At 35.0% G+C, this 24,318-nt stretch overlaps 1 protein-coding gene across 2 annotated transcripts in view; it reads right to left on the minus strand.

The window, feature by feature from the left end:
- Positions 1-787: 787 nt before the first annotated feature.
- Positions 788-24,318, minus strand: part of LOC141389415 (facilitated trehalose transporter Tret1-2 homolog) — a 67,924-nt gene continuing 44,393 nt past the window's right edge. For both annotated transcript variants that reach the window (XM_073960870.1, XM_073960869.1), the window contains exons 2-7: positions 17,599-17,713; positions 17,370-17,516; positions 2,856-2,912; positions 2,668-2,796; positions 2,356-2,600; positions 788-2,269 (exon numbers count right to left, since the gene is read on the minus strand). In XM_073960870.1, the coding sequence (XP_073816971.1) occupies positions 1,499-2,269; positions 2,356-2,600; positions 2,668-2,796; positions 2,856-2,912; positions 17,370-17,516; positions 17,599-17,713 (1,464 nt within the window). In that variant the 3' untranslated portion in view covers positions 788-1,498. The remainder of the gene's footprint in view (positions 2,270-2,355; positions 2,601-2,667; positions 2,797-2,855; positions 2,913-17,369; positions 17,517-17,598; positions 17,714-24,318) is intronic.

Here is a 24,318-nt window from a genome sequence, read left to right on the forward strand (position 1 = left end):
AGGTCCACAAAATTCTGAAGAGACCTTAAATACATTCGATCTGTCCGTAGGTGAAAGTTTCGCTTCACATTAGCTGAGGGTATACATTTTTTTACTTGTTTTTATAGAATGTTGCTTTTTCTAGGGAAGGGTTACTAACCCGACGCCCAAACGTAGGTTTTTAACGCTCTTATGGGTGAACGCGCGGCACATGTTAGCTCACTACCTTTATCGGGTGTTGAAGGCAGTTCCCCAGGTGACACCACGGGGAGGTCAGTGTCCACTTGAGATGAAAGAGGGAACAAGATAAATCCTGGGCTTTACCATGTTAAAACCGGTCAGGACCGTTCCTTGGTATCTTCCATCCCCTACGTCACCCAAACAGTTGTAAAGAGTTTCACCCCCCTTCAAATCTCTTACCTATAAACTAATTTTCATGTTAATGGAAATTTTCATAGTCTGGCAATTTATACCGTAGCTACTCCTTTTTTTACTTGTTGGGTAATGGTTTGAAGAAATATTGTATGCCAAATTTCTCTAATAGTTACCAAACAAAAGAAATTTCTATATATAACATGGATTTAAAAATGAGTAAAAGAAAATATAAAAAAATATCAAATTATTTCCGTAGTGTGATATTCGACTCCCAAATTTTTCTGTGGTTTTATTGAATTTTTTTATGTTTACGAAGAGTTTCTTGTTTCGAACATAACATAGATTGTCGAAATTACAAAAACAAATTTTTAATACCGCTCGCTAAGCGATATATCGCACCATTATCCGCAAATCGTAAATAAAAATTCCGTTATTATAATAATTAATCATTTATTTATCAACTATTTTAATTTCAGTTGTCTTTTGAGACACTCTGTACAAAATAAATATCTTAAAATTAAAAAATAAATCAAAATGAAAATAGATGTGAAAAAATACTTAAGAAATCATAACAATTATATTAATAACTAAAATTAGCAAAAATAATCCACTAGGAAATATTTTATTAGATTTCATACATAAGAATCGGGACTAATACCAGACAGTTCCATTTAAAACTCAAATTTTTTTTCTAAAATATTTCCTAATGGTTCACAATTATATTTTTCTGTCTACAACTAAAAATTTTAATTTTCTATGCTTGAATAACAATGGCGGCAAATTGTTTGAATTGTGACAACACCGCGTTAAGTTATTAAGGTGTCTAGTCCATCATGACCTACCTGGCCACCACAATGTGTCACTTTCCATACACTCATTTTGCCGACATTAATTAATTTTTCTATAATTACTACATCTATTTACGTATGTAATTTATATTTATAGTTGCGGGTGTATGTATATAATTAGTATTTTTTCAATTTTATTAAACAATAACATTATAATTTCTTTTTGGTACCAAGCTGTTTATTTACAAACTACTGAAATTAATCTCAAATAAAACAAAATAAATTCTATTAATTTACAACTAATCTCTAAACCATTAAAAAATAATAACCCAAAATGTTCCAAACACTTCCCTCCTCTACTTGTTGTCCAACCATGATTGAATTTGTGAACTACTTTTTCCTTTTGTCTCCAGCACCATAAAGGCCACATACATGGTTGCGACAAACATACAAAAAGCGAAAAACCAAAATGTCATATCTGAACCCCAGGCCTCTACCATAGAACCGAATGTTTTCGTAACCATGAATACCGAAAACCAATTAGACATTACCGTCAATGCCACAGCGGTAGCCTTAACATCGGGTAGGAAAAGTTCACCCATCATTAGCCATGGAATGGGACCATAACCCACTGAAAATGTTATCATATACAAGACAACACACAACAGCGGTAGCCACCCAATGGACGATACATCTTTACCATCATCTTTCATATCGAAATAGGCACCCAAAATCGCCAAACAAATCGTCATTATTGTACTACTAAATATCAGCAGAGATTTACGGCCAGCCCTTTCAATCAGCAACGAAGAGGCGAATGTCATTACAACTTGTACGAATCCCACTATAATGGAACATATTGAAGGATCCAAGGTACTGCCAGCAGATTTGAAAATTGGCACCGTGTAGAAAATCACAGCATTTACACCGGAGAATTGTTGGAAGAACATCAATAGCATGGAAATAATTAGGCCATTGCGAGCAGCCCGTATGCGGAAAATATCGGAGAAGGAGGCATTACCACCGGCTTGATCCAATTCGCTTTGTATTTGCTGAATGGCTGTGCGAGAATCACAATAGCGACCCCAAAGCCATTTCAAGGAGAGGGCAGCATCTCCACGACGACCCTGGAGTAGAAAATTAAATAATGTATAAGATTTTATATTGGACAATCTTCAAGAATTTATTTTGTAGAATTTGTTATTCAGCTTACCTTCTTCAACAGATAAGTTGGTGTTTCTGGCAAGAACAACATTCCAACAAACAAGGCCACCGGAACCAATAGACATAAAAAACTCAATGTTGTCCATGTGACCATAGAACCGATTATATAAACCAATAGAATACCAATGGACAGGGTCAATTGGAACAGCGTTCCCAATGTGCCTCTTATACTACTTTCAGCAATTTCCGAAATATACATGGGCGCCACAACACAGAAACTGCCAGTAGCAAAGCCTGAGAAGCAAACAGAAATTTATATCTTAAAATAGAATTTCACAAATTAGAAGTTTTAAGAACCCACCAATTGTAAAACGAGCAAAATAAAGAACTGTAGCGGAATTGGCAAAAATAGTTGCTGTCCATGCTACAATAAAGGGTATATCCATTACCAAGGCGGTGTAGCGACGTCCAATGTAGTCAGCAATGTAACCTGAAGCAAATAATAATTAACTCACGGCAATCTTTGGTAAATCATTCTATAAATCTTACCTGTAGGTAGAGCTCCCAGAAAAGCACCAATAGCCAATAAGGAACTGACCCAGGTTTCTGAAAATAAATGGGAGAGTAAATTGTTAGATTTAATTCATCACTAGGCTGGTTTCAACTCAAAGGGGAAAAATCGATGTCGAATTTTTTAAGCGACACCCCCCAAAATTTTTAGTTTTGTTAGAATCTAAGATAGCCAAAGTTTGAGCACAATTGGAATGTGTTAACCCATGCCACTGAGTCTTTAAGTTTCCATAGTAATTTGTATGAACTTTTTGAGGTAATCTGGATCGTCGTTGACGATGTTCAACAGCTCCTGAGCGATTTCCTTGCGACGCACGTTGGGGCAAGATTGAAAAAAACGGGTCTTAATTGAAAAATTGAAACACAAATTTTTGATAATCTGTCTTGACAGGGTTAACGAGTACAAAATTCTACCTCACTAGCCAAAATTGCAAAGTCGTATGTTGTTTACTTTTCGTGTAGCACAGTGTTAAAATTGAACCTAATTTTAAAATTTAAGAAACGGGTGAAAAGTATTACATTTTGCTGCTTTTAAATCGCCATAACGTAGTTTCTGCTACATAAACTTGGCATTTTCAAAATGGAAATTTCAAATAGAGGTAATTCCTAATATTTTAGGAAAAAGTTGTTCTGAAAAAGTCTTATAGAAATGTGTTTAAAAATTCGTCAAAATGTCTCCAGATTTTGCATAATTTTGAAATGTATTGGAGTATAACAAAAAAGAGTGTCGAGAAAGTCGTGAGAATTTTTCTGTATTTTTTCTCTTTATTGTTGTCTTTGATACTGCGCAAACAAAACTTGCGTCTTTCTTGCGCATTTTGAGTTATGCCAAAAATTATGGAAATAGCCTTGGGTCAAATATTTGCATTTTGGGGTTTTGTCTTCATTTTCTCTGTTATTGTTGTAAAGTATGTCGTGTTTTGGCTTAATGTCTGTGTTCACCCTACATAAGGCAATGATGGCGATGCACAAGGGGTGAAATCGCAAAAAATTAATTAATTAAAAAAAATTAAATTCGGGTTTTGGTATAAAAGTCGATACACATTAAGTAATGTGGTACAAAATTTTAAGTCTCTAAACAAAATGTCAAGATCATATATTGTTTACTTCTGCAGTTACACTGTGTTAAAGCCAAAGAATTTTTAATAATTTGAAGAGTACCATAAAAAATTAATAATTAAAAAAATAATATTTTTTACGCATCAAAAGTTGTAATTTTAGAAAGAAATCGTCAACTTCAGGTAAATATCAGAATCGTAGAAAAATATATTTATGACAAAAGAAGTTTAGAAACAAAAAAAATTAAATTTAAAATGTATAAAATTGTCGCTATTTTTGAAAAGTATTTAGAGTTAAAAAAGTAGCGGAATACTTCATATGGAGGTTATTCCCAAACAAGAATATATGGATACTAGCAAAGTGCCCGCTACTTCGTATGCGTTAAATATACAAAACAAATAAACAATATATAATATAGAATGGTGGAAACATTTTGTGTACTAATACGTACCACTTTAGTCCGATTTTCGTCACGCCTGCACATCAAGAGCAGTCCACATTGTTTGAGATATTTTAATTGAGGTTCTCAGCGCAAATACGGCCTAACCCAACAACCGCCATCCTCATTTCCAGCTCTATCTGTTCCCCCAAAACCAATTATAGAACTATTTAGTACTTTACATGTAAATGCATAAATACGAACCTCCTCCTAAATTCCCTTCACACAATAACAAATTGTACCAAATCCTGTTTAAATCGGACGTTATAAGCAAATGATAACAGTAATCTGTATTCCAAATCTCACGAATCCAGATCTATCCGTTCAACCAATACAAAATTGTACCACACATGGAACCATTTCGTACCCCTAAGTGTACCTAATTCCACATTTTAGGATTCGAGCGCTATAATTTCATCCAAATCCTAATTGTACAAAATGTAGTTCTTTTCGTACTCATAAGTACGAATTTCCAAAACTACTTCCATATCTCAATCCTACACTCCAACAGTAATCTTAATTCCAAATTTCTTGATTCCAACTCTATCCGTTCGCTCAAATCCAAATTGTACCAAATTTAGTACTATTTAGTACTTTTCCTACCCACAACTAAAAATTTTCAAAATGTTATCAATCCTACAATTCAACAGGTATTTTAATTCCAAACTTGAGTATGGCAGCTACATCAGATCACCGAAATCCAAATTGTACCAAATTTAGTACCATTTAGTACTTTTTGCACCCATAAGTACAAATTTTCAAAACTACTTCAGTGCTATGTTCAAACAATAAGCTTAATTCCGAATTTCAGGATTCTAGATATATCCGATAACTCAAATCCAAATTTGGTACGATTTAGTACTATTCGTATCCATAGTACGAATTTCTAAACCTACATCTATCAACACTCCAACATCAACATCACATAAATTAAAATAAAATATGGTACCAGATTTGGTACCATTTAGTACTTTTCGTACACATAAGTACCAATTTTCAAAACTACCTCAGTGCTATGTTCAAACAATAAGCTTAATTCCGAATTTCAGAATTCCAGATACATCCGATAACTCAAATCCAAATTTGGTACCATTTAGTACTATTCGTATCCAAAGTACGAATTTCCAAACCTACCTCTATCAACACTCCAACAGCAATTTTAATTCCGAATTTCACGATTCCAAATGTATCCCAACATTGAAATCTAAATTGTACCAAATTTAGTACTATTTAGTACTTTTCCTACCCATAACTAAAAATTTATCAATCCTACACTCCAATAGTACTCCTTATTCCAAATCTCGGAATTTCAGCTATATCCGTTCACCCAAACCCAAATTGTACCAAATTTGGTACTATTTAGTACTATTCGTACCCAAGAGTACGAATATCCACAACTACCTCAAGCCTACACGCCAACAGTAATCTTAATTCCAAATTTCAGAATTACAGCTGCATCAGATCACCATAATCCAAATTGTACCAAGTTTAGTACCATTTAGTGCTTTTTGTTCCCATAGGTCCGAATTTCCTACCTACTACTACCTCTATCCAACACTCCAAAAGTAATCTTAATTTCGAATTTCAGGATTCCAAATGTATCTGATCACCCAAATCCAAATTGTACCAAATTTAGTACCATTTAGTACTTTTCGTTGCCATAAGTACGAATTTCCAAAAGTATACCAATCCCACACTCCAATAGTAATCTTAATTCCAAATTTCACTATTCCAGCTCTATCCGATCACTTAAATTCATACTGTACCAAATTTGGTACCATTTAGTACTTTTCGTACTCAAAAGTACGAATTTCCAAAATACCTCTATCCTACACTCCGACAGTAATCCTAATTCTAAATTTCAGGATTCCAGGTCCATCCGTTCCCCCAAATTCAAATTGTACCTTATTTGGTACTATTTAGTACCTTCCGTACCCATATGTACGAATTTCGAAAACTACCTCCATATCTCAAACCTACACTCCAACAGTAATAGTAATTCCAAATTTCAGAATTCCAACTTTATCGGTTCGCCCAAATTCACATTTTACCAAATTTAGTACTATTTAGTACTATTCGTACAAATGAGTACACATTTTCAAAACCACCTCCTAATATCAACTTATCTTCTAAACCTTGATTTTCATTCCAAATTTCAAGACTTTAGCTCTGTCCGTTCACGTTATACCAAATGGTACTAAATTTAGTAACTTTTATTACTTTTCGTACACTTATAGTTCGAATTTCCAAAAACCCTTTGGTACACCTTTCTAACTCTCCATCAGTGAACCTCATTCCAAATTTCAGAATTCTAGCTCTTCGCGTTTGCCTAATACTAAGGGTACCATATTTAGTACCTTTTAGTACTTTTCGTACTGTTCTAGTTCGAATTTCCAAAAACCGAGCCTTATCTGACCTATTCGGACCATGAGTGACCCTCACCCAAAATTTCAAGATTCTAGTTCCAGCCGTTTAGTCTGGGCGTTGATTATCAGTCAGTCAGTCAGTCAGTGAGTCATCATTACTGAACTCTTTTATAAGTATAGATTATGTTTGATAAAAATATTTTCAATCCCTTCAAAATGCACAATTCACAATTTGAGTCAGTTTAGTTGCAATATATACCTAAATCGGTTGACACCGTGGTGCAATGGTATGCACACCCGCCTTGCACACATAAGATCGTGGGTTCGATTCCCCGGCCAGGCAACATCAAAACACTTTTCAACGGTGGCAAAATACCCCTCAGTAATGTTGGCGACATTTCCTGAGTATTTCAGCCATGTAAAACTTCTCTGCAAAAGTGGTGTCTTAGACACGCCGTTCGGACTCGGCGAAAAACTGTAGGTCCCATATCATTGAGCTAATATGAATCGGGGTGCACTCATTGATATGGGAGAAGTCTCCCTTGTGCCTTATAGGATGTTTGTGGAACAATTATATACCTAAAATGTTCGAAAAACCCCAAATTTGACCGTACCTCTATATGGGGCTATACCAAAACATTGACCCATACTAACAAATTTTCGCACGATGAATTATTAGGCATTCAGAACTATAAATCCTAATTTACAGATAAATATACTAAAAAATGTGGTCAAGACCCTCGAAATACATAAAATCGGGAGATACCTTGTATGGGAGCTACACTAAAATATTGACCTAACTTAATATTTTTTGCCAAATATTAGCTTAACTAATAATTAATCATATTAGAAGATTTTAGATTAATCAAATAAGAAATGTAGGCAAACCCGTAAAAACACTTCATAGTTTTTACCGTATCCATTTATGAGGGCTTCCAATATACCTCTCCAATCCCTTAATTTTCACCAAAACTGTGTTCCGTTATATTGATTGAGGTGTGCACATTCCAAAAATAATAACATTAGATGACCCAAATGCATACCTGAATTAATCTCCGTTTTTTAGAATCTTGCACCAATGTGCGACGTTCTTATTGCTAAAAATTTGGCAATTTTGGAACACTCTTCGCTGCCGCACATTTCATGCCTAAAACATCCGTAAAAATTGCTTGACATGAGCAGAACAACATGTCAATTTCCTCAGCGACCTCTCTGATAGTGATTCGAGGGTTATCCAAAATCATTTTCTTCACTGTTTAAAGGTTTTTCTCGAGCTACCAAAACGAACATCGTCATTGACATTTTCTTCTCCTTAAACCGGTATGTATAGACGAAATCATTTTCAGGCAATTCAAAGTCGATTTAGAAATGTCCATCTGGCTGGCTGAAGTTCACAATAAATCTTAAACAGATGAAACTTCGAAATATTTTGCCCAAACTTAGTTCAAGTTCGAAGATAAGCCATTTTGGTCCACTCCATCGGGTTCCACCCCCATAAAAGTTCAAAATTGTTCGCTAAAATTGTGCGCACTGTAACTCTCGAAAGGAATAGCCAATTTGGTCCATAGTTTGCACATCGTAATATTTCTACAGACATAGATTAAGGTCGACTATGTATTATATCGGTCCACTAATTCGGTTTAGGGACTCTTGCCGGATAGGCATGCATTTATTGCAGTACGTTGTGCTTGCGGCACCGTTCATGCCTGTACATTTTTGGGGGCAAGTCCATACTTCCTGATGATTCAAAAGCTCTAAATAACGCTGTCGAAACCAACTCAAATGACTGACGGGCACGAAAGCTTGCGAACTGACTATCCAATTTGACCAAAACTTTGAACATTGTAAAATTTAATTTTGAGGTACAATAAGTTCCGAAAAGGTGTACCTCCTTCACAAAAGTTCTAAATTCTTACTTAAGTACAGTTTAAGGGCTGTTCGAATATCGTTTGCAAAATTGTTACCGAAAGCACTCTTTGTGGTCCTGTTTACAGCGATATAATGTTATTTATGGGCAAGTGCATCTTTCCTGACATAATGGTCCATAATCTTTAAAAAAAGTCCACGGTGACCAACAAAAGTCCCTGATAAGCACGATAACTATGAAAGGAATGATTGACATTGGTCCATATTCCTAGTGCCTCATATTACGATAGTCTAATTTTTATCATTAGCCTAAAGCTGTAAAAACCCTACGGCCACCAACTATGTTTCTTAAAATGAGTTCTCGATCTGTTTCAATCTTTGCACATTGTAATCGTTCTTCCCAACTTACGGCAAATTCGAAGACGGTCTATATCAGTCCACTTTTTGCGGTAACTCCCCCAAAAATGTTCAAATATTTAAATAAATTAAATATTTAAATTTTAGACTTTATTTCGAAAAGATCTCGCATTGCTTTTTTCAACAGTAATGTTTTTGGGAAAATAACCAATAATGACTTTGCTTCTTTTCATTATGTCACAGGTACATTAGAGTGACCACAAAAAACTAAATTTCCTTTTTTAGGCACGGGTAACATCAACGTATTCGGCATGAGTAGAATCCGCTCGATTACGAGCGTATTTTACTCCCACTTGAAGTGTTATGGAAAAAGTATAGTATGCAGTTAGCGAGTGAAACTTGCTCGAATTTCTTAGCTCTGATCATAACAGATAGTCACAGCATATTCCACTCATCTTGCCCAATTTCCTCACTCCTCCTTGCTATAAAATATCAGAGCAACGGTAACGTATTGCCCGCTTCATGCAAATAACCGAAAAAATCTTCTTCTCAAATTCTTACTCAACATTAAATTTAATTATCAGTAGTACGATTCTCTAACTCATTTTTTGAGTTACCGACAAATGTCGGTAAAATTAAAACGCAAAATCATACTTATATCATTACAGGTATACAGTAAATGTACACCTCTTGATAACAAAGTGTTACTAATTTGGAAACAGATCGATATTTGTATGTGTATATAAAAAGTATTAATAAGTATATTATATTACATTTTCTAATTTGTTTTCAAGCACTATCCAAATATGGTCTGATAGAAACATTTTGATTATTTACAATAATTATTTGTTTATTAAATTACTGTCACAAGACAATTTCTAGTGACCATGTCGTTTCGATCGTCATTTTTTCCAAGTTTCTAGATTATTTAATTTTAAACAAAAGATAAAAAAACACAATCACTTGTGTAAGATTCGCTTTCCGGTTCAAGTGTCTTAACCTACAAAGCATCAGGAATATTTTTCGAGAAATCGAAATATTTTGAGTGCAATATTTACAGTCGACGATGATAGAATAGACTATCGTAGCTTTAAGTTTGACACTAGTATTTTAGAAACATTTTTATAACATATACCCTGAAGATGCAATGTAACCTATTGCGAAATATTGGTAAAAAATAAATAAGTAAAAGGAACCCCAACAATAACCTCAAAAAATCTATTTATTTATTTTGTTTCGAAAAATAAATTTTTATACCCTCAGTGTTTAAGCTAACGAGAGTATATGGGGATTTCTGAGTGAAATCGGATACTTTACAATGAGGTTCTTGATTTCCTTTATTTTTGCTGGTGATGCTGCTTATCAGCAAAACATTTCAACATATTTTCAGATTTTTTTTTTTTTTTTTTTTTTTTGACTAACGGTTACAGAGAATTCTGTAAAAACTATATGCAAGGAAATACTCATAACTTCTTTAATATTGATCCAAATTGTTTTTTTATTGCACAGTGGTGTTGGATGCAATTTTCGTGATTTAATATTTAAAATCAATTTTTAACAATGATTGTACTCAAGGCCTATAGAAGGTCGGCCATTCAGAGTTCCGTTAACAACTTTTGACAACGATAATAGATTTTATATTATTGTGATTTGAGTTTCTTTGTATTTTAAATTACAATAATGTTTTTGACAACAAACATAACAATCAGGTGGGCTTAGTATCCAACTGTATAAACTGTGATTGTACTCTTCGTTGAAATTTTTTTATCTAAAGCTGCGATCAATTACAAAAATTTTAAGTCCTATTTGGTAGTGGGATTCGAATGATTACTATTTTTTCTAATTTTTTTTAATTTGTGTTATTTTACAAAAAAAAAAAAAAACAAGCTTGCATTTATCAACATTTGTTTTGTTATTTTATTTAGGAATTTATCTTAATCATTTAAAACATCTTCATTTTGCGATTTTAAGAATGGTTTAGCAATTAATGTAACAGCATTAGTAGGTATTACTGAATGACGCTTTTTTGTGTCCACGATAAGTTTAGCCAGTTTTAGCCTTCGTATTTAAAAAAAATTATCTTCTGGAGAAAATATCACTTTAATATTTGGTATATTATTCGGCTCGGATGTGCATTAATATAATTCCCAAGGTGTTGTTTTTTGATCATCAATTTAGTTACTTTATTGCCCGGTTGGAACTACCCGAATACAACTACCAAATAAGATTTAACAGTACAATTTTGTTACTATTTTTCTAAACATAAAAACAACAAAAAATAAAAATAGGTTTTTTCTATTTGGACCAAGATTAAAGAAGTTATGAGTATTTCTTTGCACATAGTTTTTACAGAATTTGACTTTTCAAGGTGCGATATCTCTGAAACCGTTAGTGAAAACAAGTAAAAAAGTATCAGTCGGCTTTGCCGACAGAGACATACTCTCAGCCTTTGTCAATTGAAATGTCTATCTATTGGCAATATCGAATCTACGATTTGCGGATTTTGTGGCCCTTTTTGGAATTTGCCGACAAAAAATATATTTGGTTTGAACCTAAAAGTGTTGCGGAGGTTGTACTTGAAGGAATGGATCGACTTAGTCCATTTTGGAAGTGGATCTTATTTTGGAAGTCATTCGTTATGATAGATATTGGCCCACCAGTCATTTCGGCTTTCGGGCTATCTTCTCAGGAAGTATGGACTTGTCCCGGAAAAAAACTGATACCGTCGTGCGCATAATTTTTGCGACAAATTTTGAACTTTTGTGGGGGGAAGTACCCGAGAGAGTGGTCCGATATGGCCAATCTTCTAACTTAAACTAAGTTTGGACCAAATATTACTAAAGCCAAATTTTTATTCAAATCGGTTGATCCGTTCGAGTGTTATCGTGTTGTTACAACGAAGATCAAAGCGACTCGATATCAGCCTTAAACTGTATTTTTTCGAAATTTTGAGAGAGAGGTACCCGACGGAGTTGACATATATAGACGATTTTTGAACTTGATCTATGGACCAAATCGGTTACTACCTTCGAGAGTTATCGTGTACTCCATTTTAGTGAAAAGTGTTGACTTTTTGTTGGGGAGGTACTTTAAAGAGTGGACTGATAGGGCCATTCTTGGAACTTGATTCAAGATTGGACAAAATATTACAACTTTAAAATTCTCGACCGAATCGGTTTATCCGTTCTAGAGTCATCTTGCGCTTCAACCACTACACGTGGTGCCATAGCGGATTTTAAGATTATTGACTTGCCCCTGAAAAAACTTATACCGTCGTAATGGGGGCTGTGAATTTTGTGTGGGAGGTACCCGCAGGAGTGGACCTATATAATCCCTATTCGATCTAGTTCTATGCCTGGTAGAAATATTACGATGTGCAAAGATTCCTTAGTTCCTTCGAGAGTTATCGTGCGCATAATTTTTGCGACAAATTTTGAACTTTTGTGGGGGGAAGTACCCGAGAGAGTGGACCGATATGGTCCATCTTCTAACTTAAACTAAGTTTGGACCAAATATTACTAAAGCCAAATTTTTATCCAAATCGGTTGATCCGATCGAGTGTTATCGTGCGCTCCATCCACTACACTTGATGCCATAGTTGTTTTTTACAACTTCGGGCTATTTTCTCAGAAAGTATAGACTTGCCCCCGATAAAACTTATACTGCCGTAATAGGGCAGCAAATACAAATTGTTACAACAAAATTCAAAGCGGTTCGAGAGCAGGTCCTAAACTGAACTGAACCGAAGGAGTGGACCGATAGAGTCCATATTGGAACCCTATCTATATCTGGCAGAAATTCCACGATGCGCAAAGTATAGACCAAATCGGCTACTCTCTTCAAGAGTTTTCGTGCGCACAAATTTTCCGAACATTTTCGAACTTTTGTTGGGGAGATACCTGAAGGAGTGGACCGATATGCCCCATCTTCGAACTTAAACTAAGTTTGGACAAAATATTGCGAAAGCCATTTTTTGAACCAACTCGGTTCATCCGTTCGAGAGTTATCGTGCGCACCAGCCAGACAGACGGACATGGCTAAATCAACTCCAAATTATCTGAAACACATTTCTTCCAAACATACTTGGATTCTAAAACCATTATTTCGATGAGGCACATTTTGCCCGTATGAAAGTGTATATATATTTTAAATCGCTGAATCCAAGTTTCACCCTTTCAGAATTCGCGAACTGTTAATATATTCTATATATATATATATATATATATATATATATATATATATATATATATATATTATATATTTAAACCATTATTTCGATGAGGCACATTTTGCCCGTATGAAAGTGTATATATATTTTAAATCGCTGAATCCAAGTTTCACCCTTTCAGAATTCGCGAACTGTTAATATATTCTATATATATATATATATATATATATATATATATATATATATATATATATATATATATATATATTTATATGCCCAAAGAAAGACTCAACGAATACTTCATGGGCAATATGATACTAGTGTATGATTTTTCGATTTATCCACTGCATCCACCTAAAATTTATGCTGACACTTGAAGCCGGAATTTCGGGGTTTTTGAAATTGTTTTAATAATCCGGACGCGCAACACTATAATATTCCATACTCATAATAGGATTATAGAACTCGTGATTTTACGTCGTTTAATGTATATCTCATGAGTGTGCTCCTTACAGTATCCTTGTAATTGGAGTATAAAGATCAAAATTTGATGCGTGAATTTTCTAAAAAACCTATTTTTTGCGCGTAAAATTTACAAGTGTCATTCAATTTCCTTTGAATCCCGCCTGAATTTAGTTTTTTTACGCGTCGAATCTAATGAGTCCTTCCGCGATCGAAACCAACCACTAAAACCGCGTATATAGATACCTTGAAAAAAATAGGAAAACCAACAAAAATATATTTTGACAAATCCCCGTACTAAACCGCGATATTTTTTACCAATTTTTACATAAATGAAATCTTTAATACGCGATTATAATATTTGCGAAAACACGTGTCATAAATAACAGAGATAAGCGAGTAATATGGGTCTTTTACGCAAACTAGAATGTGGAGGCACATCCGCGGTTCTTAAAGAATCTATTTGAAATAGGTGTATATTGAAGTATTTTTGATTGGCGCTAATGCAACCGGACGCGCATCAAAATCGTATGCACATTTCGCGACTTTTACTCACTTTAAGGTTTTTGGCATTGTGAGATGCAAGTGACGGCACACAATGGCCGCTGCGTGAAACATCGAATTATGCATAAATATTGAACGAGACTGATTCGCTGTATCCAAAAACGGATGCGCATCAACTGATTATAACTAATTCTAATTCGCATGGTAAACCATATTTCTTGATGAAGTTTTAGCAGAACACATTAATTATTGTATGGATTTTAGCGAAATAGTTTCGAAACAATCCAAAAAATATATTTGTAACAATATTTTCCATCAACAAGGTTTTCTCTTTTGTTGTTGCTATAGTATGCAATTTATGTACCCAATCTCTATAAATTTGGTTTCATATTTTTCCACGCATTGTCTAGATTGCGCAGATATTTTTAATATATTTTTTGAAGGTTTGTACGAACTCTGGGCCAGGATAATTTGGATTTACTTTAATAGTTGTTTACTATTTGTTGTTTTTCCGCGAAAATAAAAATAAATTTAGTAAATATTTAAACATCTACGAATAGATATGGAATACTGTTAACGATTTATGCATACATTTTCTCATAACAACAAATAAGATATTTTTAAATTTTTTTTCTTTATATGAGAATAAAAACCGCTATAACTTTTGCGTGCATCGGCCAATTTTGTGAACGCGAACAGATTTGAAACCATACTTTTTTCCTTAACCTCTATACCGAAACTTGTAGATGTGCTCGCAAAAAAATTTCCACATTTCATCGAAACAAATATAGCGTGTTTGGTGCAGCAAATACATCAAATCGGCCGAAAACATATATGGGAGCTATATCCAAATCTGAACCGATTTCGATGTAGTTTGGCACATTTATTTTAAGACCGAAATCAGTCACACATTCCAAATTTCAGCAAAATCGGACGTATGTAGCATGTTTGGTGCAGCAAATACGTCAAATCGGCCGGAAATATATATGGGAGCTATATACAAATCTGAACCGATTTCGATATAATTTGGTACATTTATTTCTAGACCGAATTTAGTCATACATTCCAAATTTCATTGAAATCGGACATATAGCGTGTTTGGTCCAGCAAATACGTGAAATCGGGCGAAAATATATATGGGAGCTATATCCAAATCTGAACCGTTTTTCACCAAAAGCAATAGCGTTCTTCTATATTACCCAATTTTCAGCTGAATCGGACTAAAAATGCGACCTGTACGTTGCGATAGGGTATAATAAAGGAAATCAAAAACCTCATTTTGAAAAAAGTGTCTGATTTCACTCAGAAATCGCCATATACACTTTTATATGGGCAAAATATGCCTCATCGAAATAATGGTTTTAGACCCCAAGTTATTTGGACGAAATCCGTTCAGACAATTTGGAGTCGATTTAGCAATGTCCGTCCGTATGCCTGACTTTATGTCTGGTTGGAGCACACGATAGCTCTCGAACGGATCAACCGATTAGGTCCAAAATTCGGCTGTCGTAAAATGTTGTCAAAACTTAGTTTAAAATCGAAAATGGGTCATATCGGTCCGCTCCATCGGGTACCTCGCCCACAAAAGTTCAAATTTTTTCGCAAATGTTATGCGCGCGAAAAATCTCTAAGGGACTGACCGATTTCATCCATACTTTGTATATCGTAATATGAACTATATATGTCAACACCTTCGGGTACCTCACACACAAAATTTCGGAAAAGTGCATTTTAGGACCTCCTCTCAAATCATTTTGATTGTTATTGCAACAGGTTGCACACAAGGCCCCTACAACGATGGTACACGTTTTTTGGTTGGCAAGTCCATATTTCTTGAGAAAATGGCCCGATATCTGTAAAAAACTCCTATAGCCAGCATGTGCAGTTGCTGGCGAGCACGACAACTCTCGAACAGAATACTGCGTTGGTCCACATTTTGCATATCGCAATATTTCTTCGAATATTAGATGAAATTATCCAGTCCTTCCGGTACCTCCGAACAAAAGTGTGAAAATATTCGCTAAAATGGTACGCGCGATATCTATAAACGGAGCAACCGATCCTCTTTACAGCGATATTATATTTTTCGTGGACAAATCCATGTTTCCTGATATAATGGTCCAAAAGTGGTAACTTTATGTTGACCAACGTAAATGTCTGGTGGGGGCGATATCTATCGACAGGAATGATTCCCTATGTAAGACCCACATTTCTTTCGGTACCTCTCCTGCAAAACTTTTGAGCTTTAATTCAAATCCATACCTTTGTCAGCATGCATAAGTTTTTTGGGAAAAAAGTGTTTCAATTCACACAGGCTGAGGGTATATCTCTGACGTCAAAGGCGACTGATACTTTTTTACTTATTGATTGACAATCGCGTAGAACTATCCTGATATTTACAGCGTTCACCTGCAATAACATCCTCCGTTGTGTATAACAAACGGAAACCAAAGAAAACTCGCCACACGCGTTGCATTTTCGCTGAATACAAAAACAATTCCACTTGTGTGTGTGTTTCCATCAAGTGGTCATTTACAAGCTGACACAACAAACTTCAAACATTCTAATCATATACAATTCAACCCATCACTGTTGATTGTTGAGGCCATCACTCATCGTGTAATTGAACGAACAGAATGAGCGGCTCGTAATAGTCTCAAGAGTGGTGGCGGTAATGAAATGAATGCCAATGGCAAACTGCACCAATAAAAAAAAGATAAGTTAAGGCTCAGTTGGTCAGGAAATAAATGGAACAAATCATGGTGCAGTCATATTTCTTGCAAGCAAGGGGTTGCATCCAAGTGGTAACACCCCTGTGGAAGTAGAAGAATGTTAATAAATCACACAATAAATCGACCCACTTTCCGATGTTACACATATCTATTGACACTACACTATGACACAATATCCCTGTAGATGTGTATGTACGTATGTATGTTTGGCAGCTGGTAGTTAAGTAAATAAAACACTTGAAACTGGCGTCAACTGTCATAATTGAATTGACCGTCAATGTTTGAATTGTTGTCAACAGTTGCAGTGATTGCAAACTAATAACCGGGCATTAGGAAACCACTTGACAATCAAATATGATGTTGCTGTTGGAGGAGGAGGTCTTAATCATAACCATGCATTTCATGGAAATTGATTACACACACAAAACCTTTAATATTTTTATGAAATTTTAATGCAATTTTAAGACCCTCTCACAGAAGAGATCACACACTGTCGAAGCACTTCAAAGGGATTCACATGAGGTTTATGGTGTTACTTACGCTGACTTAGTGTTAATTGCAGTTGTGACGACGAGCCATCAGTAGCATTGTTTGCAGTGGTATTAGCATTTGGATCCTCACTAATCTGTGGCAGTACTGGTGATGTCCAAGCTAATGCAGTACCCGCAGATACAGCACCCAAACATACTAAAGAGGGGGGAGAGGGAAAGAGAAATATTATTATTAGGATGTTAAGATTTTAAGAGTTTTCTAAACTAATTCAACTTACCAACCATGGCTGCAAAATATTGCATTTTCTTTGATGTCTTAACAACCCCATCTTGTAGGGGGTCATATAGCATGGGATTCCGTGAGCTGGGGTCATTGTCTTCTTGACTGACAGTCTAGACGAATAAAAAGGAATAAAAACATATTAAGATACAGGAAAATTATTTGAAACAAGTAAAAAAGAATCAGTCAACTTCGCTGACAGCTACATATATCCTCAGCCTACGAAAAAAAACAATACCGAGAGAAGTAGACCTAAGGGTACCATGAAAAAAATCCGACACCGGTGATGTGAACAAAATTTATTTTCCACAATGTAAAAGCAAGTTAAAAAAGTATCAGTCGCTTTGCCGACAGATATTCGAGGGGAATTCGATTTTTTTTCGTAATTCAATTTACAATTACACTGTGCAACATTTTTAAGGTGATCTTGTGTAAATAATTCGTGCTGAGGATTTTTTGAAAGTACAGACCCAAACGACAAAAAACCTAGTTGGGTTTTGCTGTGCCAGATCCAGCTCGGATTTTATGGCCCCATCTAAACATGGTTAAATATTGAGTTTTTAAAGAAATTCGGGGATATATCTCTGAAATCAATGCGAATCTTCTTCTGACCTCTGAAGCAAATTTGTAGATAAGGACAAGAATAAAATATTTGGAGAAATAATGAACTCGAAAAACTACATTTATTGGCTCAAATTTCAAAATATATGCAAAAATTCCACAATTTTTATACATTTCGTATCTCCGAAACCCTTATTTTTTTCTGAATATTTTCTTTTGGAAAATATTCCCTGGAATGTAATACACAACTCTTCAGACCATGCCATTGTTGTAAAATGCTTCTATGCCGTTGTTTTCAGTACATTTTTCAACGACGATTTAATAAAAATGTCAATAATGTGGTGAAATCCGAAATGCGAGAATAAACTGTTGGTGTGAACTGTGTTTAAAATACGTGTTGTAAAAGATATGATGCAAAATACCGCTGAAACAACAAGAAGTAAGCATTTTAGATTTTCAGAATGTTCTAAAGAATTGTTGAGAACTTTATTTGGAAAATTTTTGCAAAAGATTACTTGGTTCAACTCTCAATAGTTTAGCCGATACGACCAGAATTTCAGCAATTATTTAAAATTTTCTATATTTGATAGATTTTGATGCCCTAGAGGAGTTTTTCTTATGTGTTTTTTTTTTTTCAAAAGATAAGTTCTACTAGTTTAGGGCTACAATATTGCTAAGGACAGCAAGGCCAAAAACAGTTTTCTTAAGTAGTCTCCAGCATGGTTTATACACTTTTTCCATGCCCTCAAACCAGCTTTTGAAACACTTTTTCCACTTCGATTGAGACACCTCCTCTTTTACAGCATCTTCGAGCGATTGCTGTTATTTTTTTCAATTCATACGCGCAGTTCCATGATTCGTCACCTGGATTAATTTTATAAACGTCTTTCGTATTTTTTCGAAATTTCTTGCATCGATCGACACGCGATCCAACGAGAAAAAACCTCATTTTTGCCCCCAGATGTTCCTGCAATATTAAATGTTAGTTGGTGGAATAAATGCCCAAGGATGTCTCTATCTCATGTTGTATAACATGGAGATCTTGCATTATCCGCACGCACGACTTAATTTTTTCTGGTACAACCGCTATTTTTGGACCACTTATCGATAGATATCTTGCACACAGGTCATTGCAGTTAGTTCCCATATAACTTAACGATTTTGGACCACTCCGAATAGACCCTCAACTGCACATAAACAAAAATTATGAACTTTTTTTGGGGAGATACCCTAAGGTGAAGACCGAAGTTAAACTAAATTTGGGCAAAATATTAGGAGATCCAAAGATTGGACCAAATCGGTTGCTACGTTCAAGATAATCGTGTATATCATTTTAGTGAAATTTTTGGCACATTTGAGGGGAATGTACCGGAAGGAGTGTTGATATGCCCCACTTGGTGTCGACGGGATTTTTACAGCTTTCAAGCCATTTTCTCAGAAAATATGGACTTGTCCCTGAAAAAAATGGCAATGCGGGCAACGAATACTAGTTTTTGCAAAAAAATCGAAGCAATGCGAGAGCAGGCCTTAAACTGCACTTTTCTCAAATTTTGAGTGCTACCCGAAGGAATGTACTGGCACGGTGCTCTTGAAGCAACTTTAAATGGTAGGTGCTTACACCTGGGAAGTTTTTGCGGTTTCTGAAACTACAATGTTCATAGATGAGAAAAATAAAAAAACAAAAAAAAATCGCCGGAGCCCTTTTTACATTAATCGCGATTCAAGTTTTTTAGGGGTTTTTTGGTTTTCACGATTTTGTTTGGAAACCGCGGCATTGTTTTATAAGGAAGCGATACAGTCAATGCATTGTCCCAATTTGAACTTCTATATCTCAATAACGGTAAACCCTACGAAATTTTCACGAAGTTCAATCATGTAGAGAATGTGCATAGCTACAACATTTTCTTTAGTCCCATTTCAATAGGACTTGCGGTTTCCAAGCAAAATCCTGAAAACCTAAAAAACCCCTAAAAATGCCAACTTGAATCGGTATTTATTTAAAAAGCGCTGCGGCGATTTTTTTTTTTTTGATTTTTCTCATCTTTGAATATTGAAGTTTCAGAATCCGCAAAACTTCCCAGGTGTAAGCACCTTCCATTTAAAGTTGCTTCAAGAGCACCGTGCTGGTTGAGTACATTTACAACCTCGTATATGCCTGGTAGAAATTTTACGATGTGCAAAGTATGGACAAAGTCGGTTACTGCTTTCGTGAGTTATCATGAGCACAATTTTAGCGAAAAGTTTTGAACTTTTGTGGGGGAGGTATCCGAAGGAGTGGACCGATATTCCCCATCTTCAAAATTAAACTAAGCTTGGGCATGATATTACGGAGAAAAAATTTTGGACCTAATCGGTTAATCCGTTCGAGAGTTGGACCATTGGGCTTTTTTACACATTTCGGGCCATTTTCTTAGGAAGAATGGACTTGCACCTTAAAACAGTTTGTACCATCGTAATGGATGGGGGCAGCGAATACAAGTGGTTGCAAAATGGATCAAAGTGATTCGAGAGCAGCTGTTAAAATTCACTTATCCGAAATTTTGTGTGGGAGGTACTCGAAAGATTGGTCCTATATAGTCCCTATTTGAACTTGATCTATGTCTCGTAAAAATATTAAGATGTGCACATATGCATATTTGGCCGATTTTCACAAATGTTTGTAGGATTGGTTTTTTGGCCACAACAATGAAAGTGTGTAAAGTGTTTTCATCGATTGAACCATAATTGTGGCCTTTAGAGAATTCTCGTGAAAATTTATCTTTGGCCCTATACAAATAACTATGGAAGAAAAATATCGTTCGGGTGGGACGGGTTAACGTTAGCCGATCGCCATAAAATGTCATATATAAGGTTTTTCAAAAAAAAGGAATTAAGGGCGTAGCAGTTCCAAACAAAAAATCCTCAAGAAAAAAAGTTATACCTATGCAGGATTAAAGTAATAATTGTTCGGCAAAAATTACAGCGATAAAATTGTATGGCTCCAGAACCACAAACATTTAAACGAAATGTTTTTAAGTTTTGTGTTGAAGTATGCAGAAATCAACACATTTGGTGCAGACGCATCGTCCTGAAGAAGAGAGCAAAGTAATCAGGCGCTCAGAATTACCAAAAATTACCTTGAAACTTTTAACACTTCCCAAAGTTCTGTGAGCATAAAATGTTTAAATGGAAAATACTTCAAATTACTTAAATATTTCCCCTTCTCGACAATGTATCATCAAAGATTGTACGTCAGTTATATGCATGTATCATTCCCAATTACTAAACGTCAAGGAAGAACGCCTTCCGATTACCAAATATTTGAATGACATTTATTGGCGACATTTTGTTCCTCGTTTACTTTCGAAACAATTTTCGATTTAGACTTTGTACATTCCCCCCAAGAAAAACATTGCAATTGATTCTAAAGTTCAAGATTAGAAGAAAATGTAAACAAAAACAACAATAATAAGAATTACAAAATTAAATAGAATACAATTTAGAAAACATTTCAACAATGCACTCTAGCCAAAAAAGACAAAAAAATTTCAAAAAAAAATCTAATCAATTTACAATAAAAGAAATGCAAAAGAAAGACAACAACATAACTTAGGCTAAATTTAGCCACATTTTGGCATACCGCACGTGCTACGGTGGCTATGAGGTAAACGTCAATGACTAAACGGCGCCAAGGTGGGGGTTTCTTGTAATGGGTGCTTTTGTAAGAAGAGGAGGGGGTGGAAGGAAATATTTTTTTACATTTTTTTCAATTTCTGTTATATTCAATTTGAGTTTAAATGAATTAGTTAATTTATAATATTAAATAAAATATATATTTTTTATTAATTTTTAAATTTTTCGAAAATATGCATCTGCGAAGAATATTTGCCTTAAATCGTTCATATCTTTAGATTTTATTTTTATAATAATTTGGCTCTCGTCCATATACGCAATTTCACTATTAAAAACAACAACAACTCAAAATGATGGTGTTTTAATGACAGTTTTGAATATAAATTACACAATGCTACGGATTTGTATTTTATTTCACAATGGAACATATGTATGTATACAACCACACGAAAGTGCAGTTAAATATGGATTTTACTGCAGGTAGTCTTTGTGGTATCTATTAAAATTATACATACTTCCTTTATGATTGTACGAAAATTACAAAAATTATTGCTTTTGTGTGTTCTTGTAAAATACATATGAAGGGTTTTATTCATGTTGGCTGTGTCGAATGAATCTGTCAGTGAAATAATCAGGCGTAATTCTAGACAGGTATAATAGCCCCACTAAAGCCTAAAAATGGACAATGGCAACATCCAAGAACTATTTCTTAAAACAAAATTAAAAGTAAGGACCTTTCATAGTTTTTAGGTTTTACTTAAAAATGATTGTGAAAAAAATTATAAAGTTTTTGACCCTTCCATCGTTTTATTAGTCTATAATTTTCCAGCTAATACCCGCTAATTCATATGCGGAAAAGGATAATATACAAATAAACAATATTTAATATGAAAATTGTGTACACTGAAAATTTGATGAACATTGAAAAATGCCTATTTTAATAGATATTTTATCTCATTTAAATAACCTTAACTTTTGGGCGTTTGGGTATCTGTGGACCAGAATAAGAGAAACAAGCAAAAACCTGTTAAGTTCGGCCGGGCCGGAATTTTTACACCCTCCACCATAAAATATTCTGACGTAAAACGGAATAATTATTGTCTTTCCTGTCCACAATTTTAGGAGGAGATATTCCGTGACAACTTATACCTAAATAAGGTACAAAAATCATAAAAAAATATTCAATCGGACGAAAACCTTATATGGGGCTAAATCAAAGTATGGACCTATGTTTTTGGTGGAGAAGTTTTGTGACCACTGGGAAACTCAAATGTCCAATTGCAGATACTTGGTTCAAAAATTGTAGCTAAAATCCAAAAAACCGAATATCGGGAGATAACGTTATATGGGGGCTCTACCAACACATGTATCTATGTGGACAGTTTATCGAATTACAGATAGTTGGGTCAAAAATACCGACAGTGGGAGGCACCGCTATATATGGGGGCTATACCAAAACATGGACCTACGTTGACAATTTAAAAAGGGGGGTGGCTATACAAAAACATGGACATATGCTGACAGTTGTTGGTGGAGATGTTGTGTGACCACTGGGAACCTCAAATGTCGACTTACAAATAGTTCCGTTACAAATAGTACCGTTCCATGGGGGCTATACCAAAACATGGACCTATATTGACAGTTTTTGGTTAAGATATTTTGTGATTGCTAGGAACCTCAACTGTCAAATTACAGGTAGTTCGGTCAAACATTTTAGCTGAAATCCTCAAAATACCAAAAATCTGGAGGTACCGTTATATGGGGGCTATACCAAAACATGGACGTATGTTGACGGTTTTTAGTGGAGATATTTTGTGACCACTGGGAACCCCAAATGTGAAATAACAGCTAGTTCGGTCATAAAATGTAGCTAAAATCCACAAAATACCGAAAATCGGTAGACACCGTTTTATGGGGGCTATACCAAAACATGGACCTACGTTGACAATTTAAACAGGAGGGGTGGCTATACAAAAACATGGACCTATGCTGACAGTTTTAGGTGGATATATTTTGTGACCACTGGGAACCACAAACGGCAAATTACAGTCCTCAAAATACCGAAAATCGGGAGGTAACGTTATATGGGGAATATTCCAAAACGTAGACCTCTGTTCACAGCTTTTGAAGGTGATATTTTATTATCACTAGGAACCTCAACTGTCAAATTACAGGGTGTTCGGTGAAAATTTTTAGCTAAAATCCTCAAAATACCAAAAATCTGGAGGTACCGTTATATGGGGGCTATACCAAAACATGGACGTATGTTGACGGTTTTTGGTGGAGATATTTTGTGACCACTGGGAACCCCAAACGTGAAATTACAGGTAGTTCGGTCATAAAATGTAGCTAAAATCCACAAAATACCGAAAATCGTGAGGTACCGTTATATGGGGGCTATACCAAAACATGGACCTATGTGGACGGTTTTTAGTGGAGATATTTTGTGACCACTGGGAACCCAAAAAGTGAAATTACAGGTAGTTTGGTGAACATTTTTAGCTAAAATCCTCAAAATACCAAAAATTGAGATGTACCGTTATAT

The sequence above is a fragment of the Musca autumnalis genome, unplaced genomic scaffold (genome assembly GCF_047663935.1).
Source record: "Musca autumnalis isolate F117 unplaced genomic scaffold, ASM4766393v1 scaffold_1, whole genome shotgun sequence".
Lineage (NCBI taxonomy): Eukaryota > Metazoa > Arthropoda > Insecta > Diptera > Muscidae > Musca > Musca autumnalis.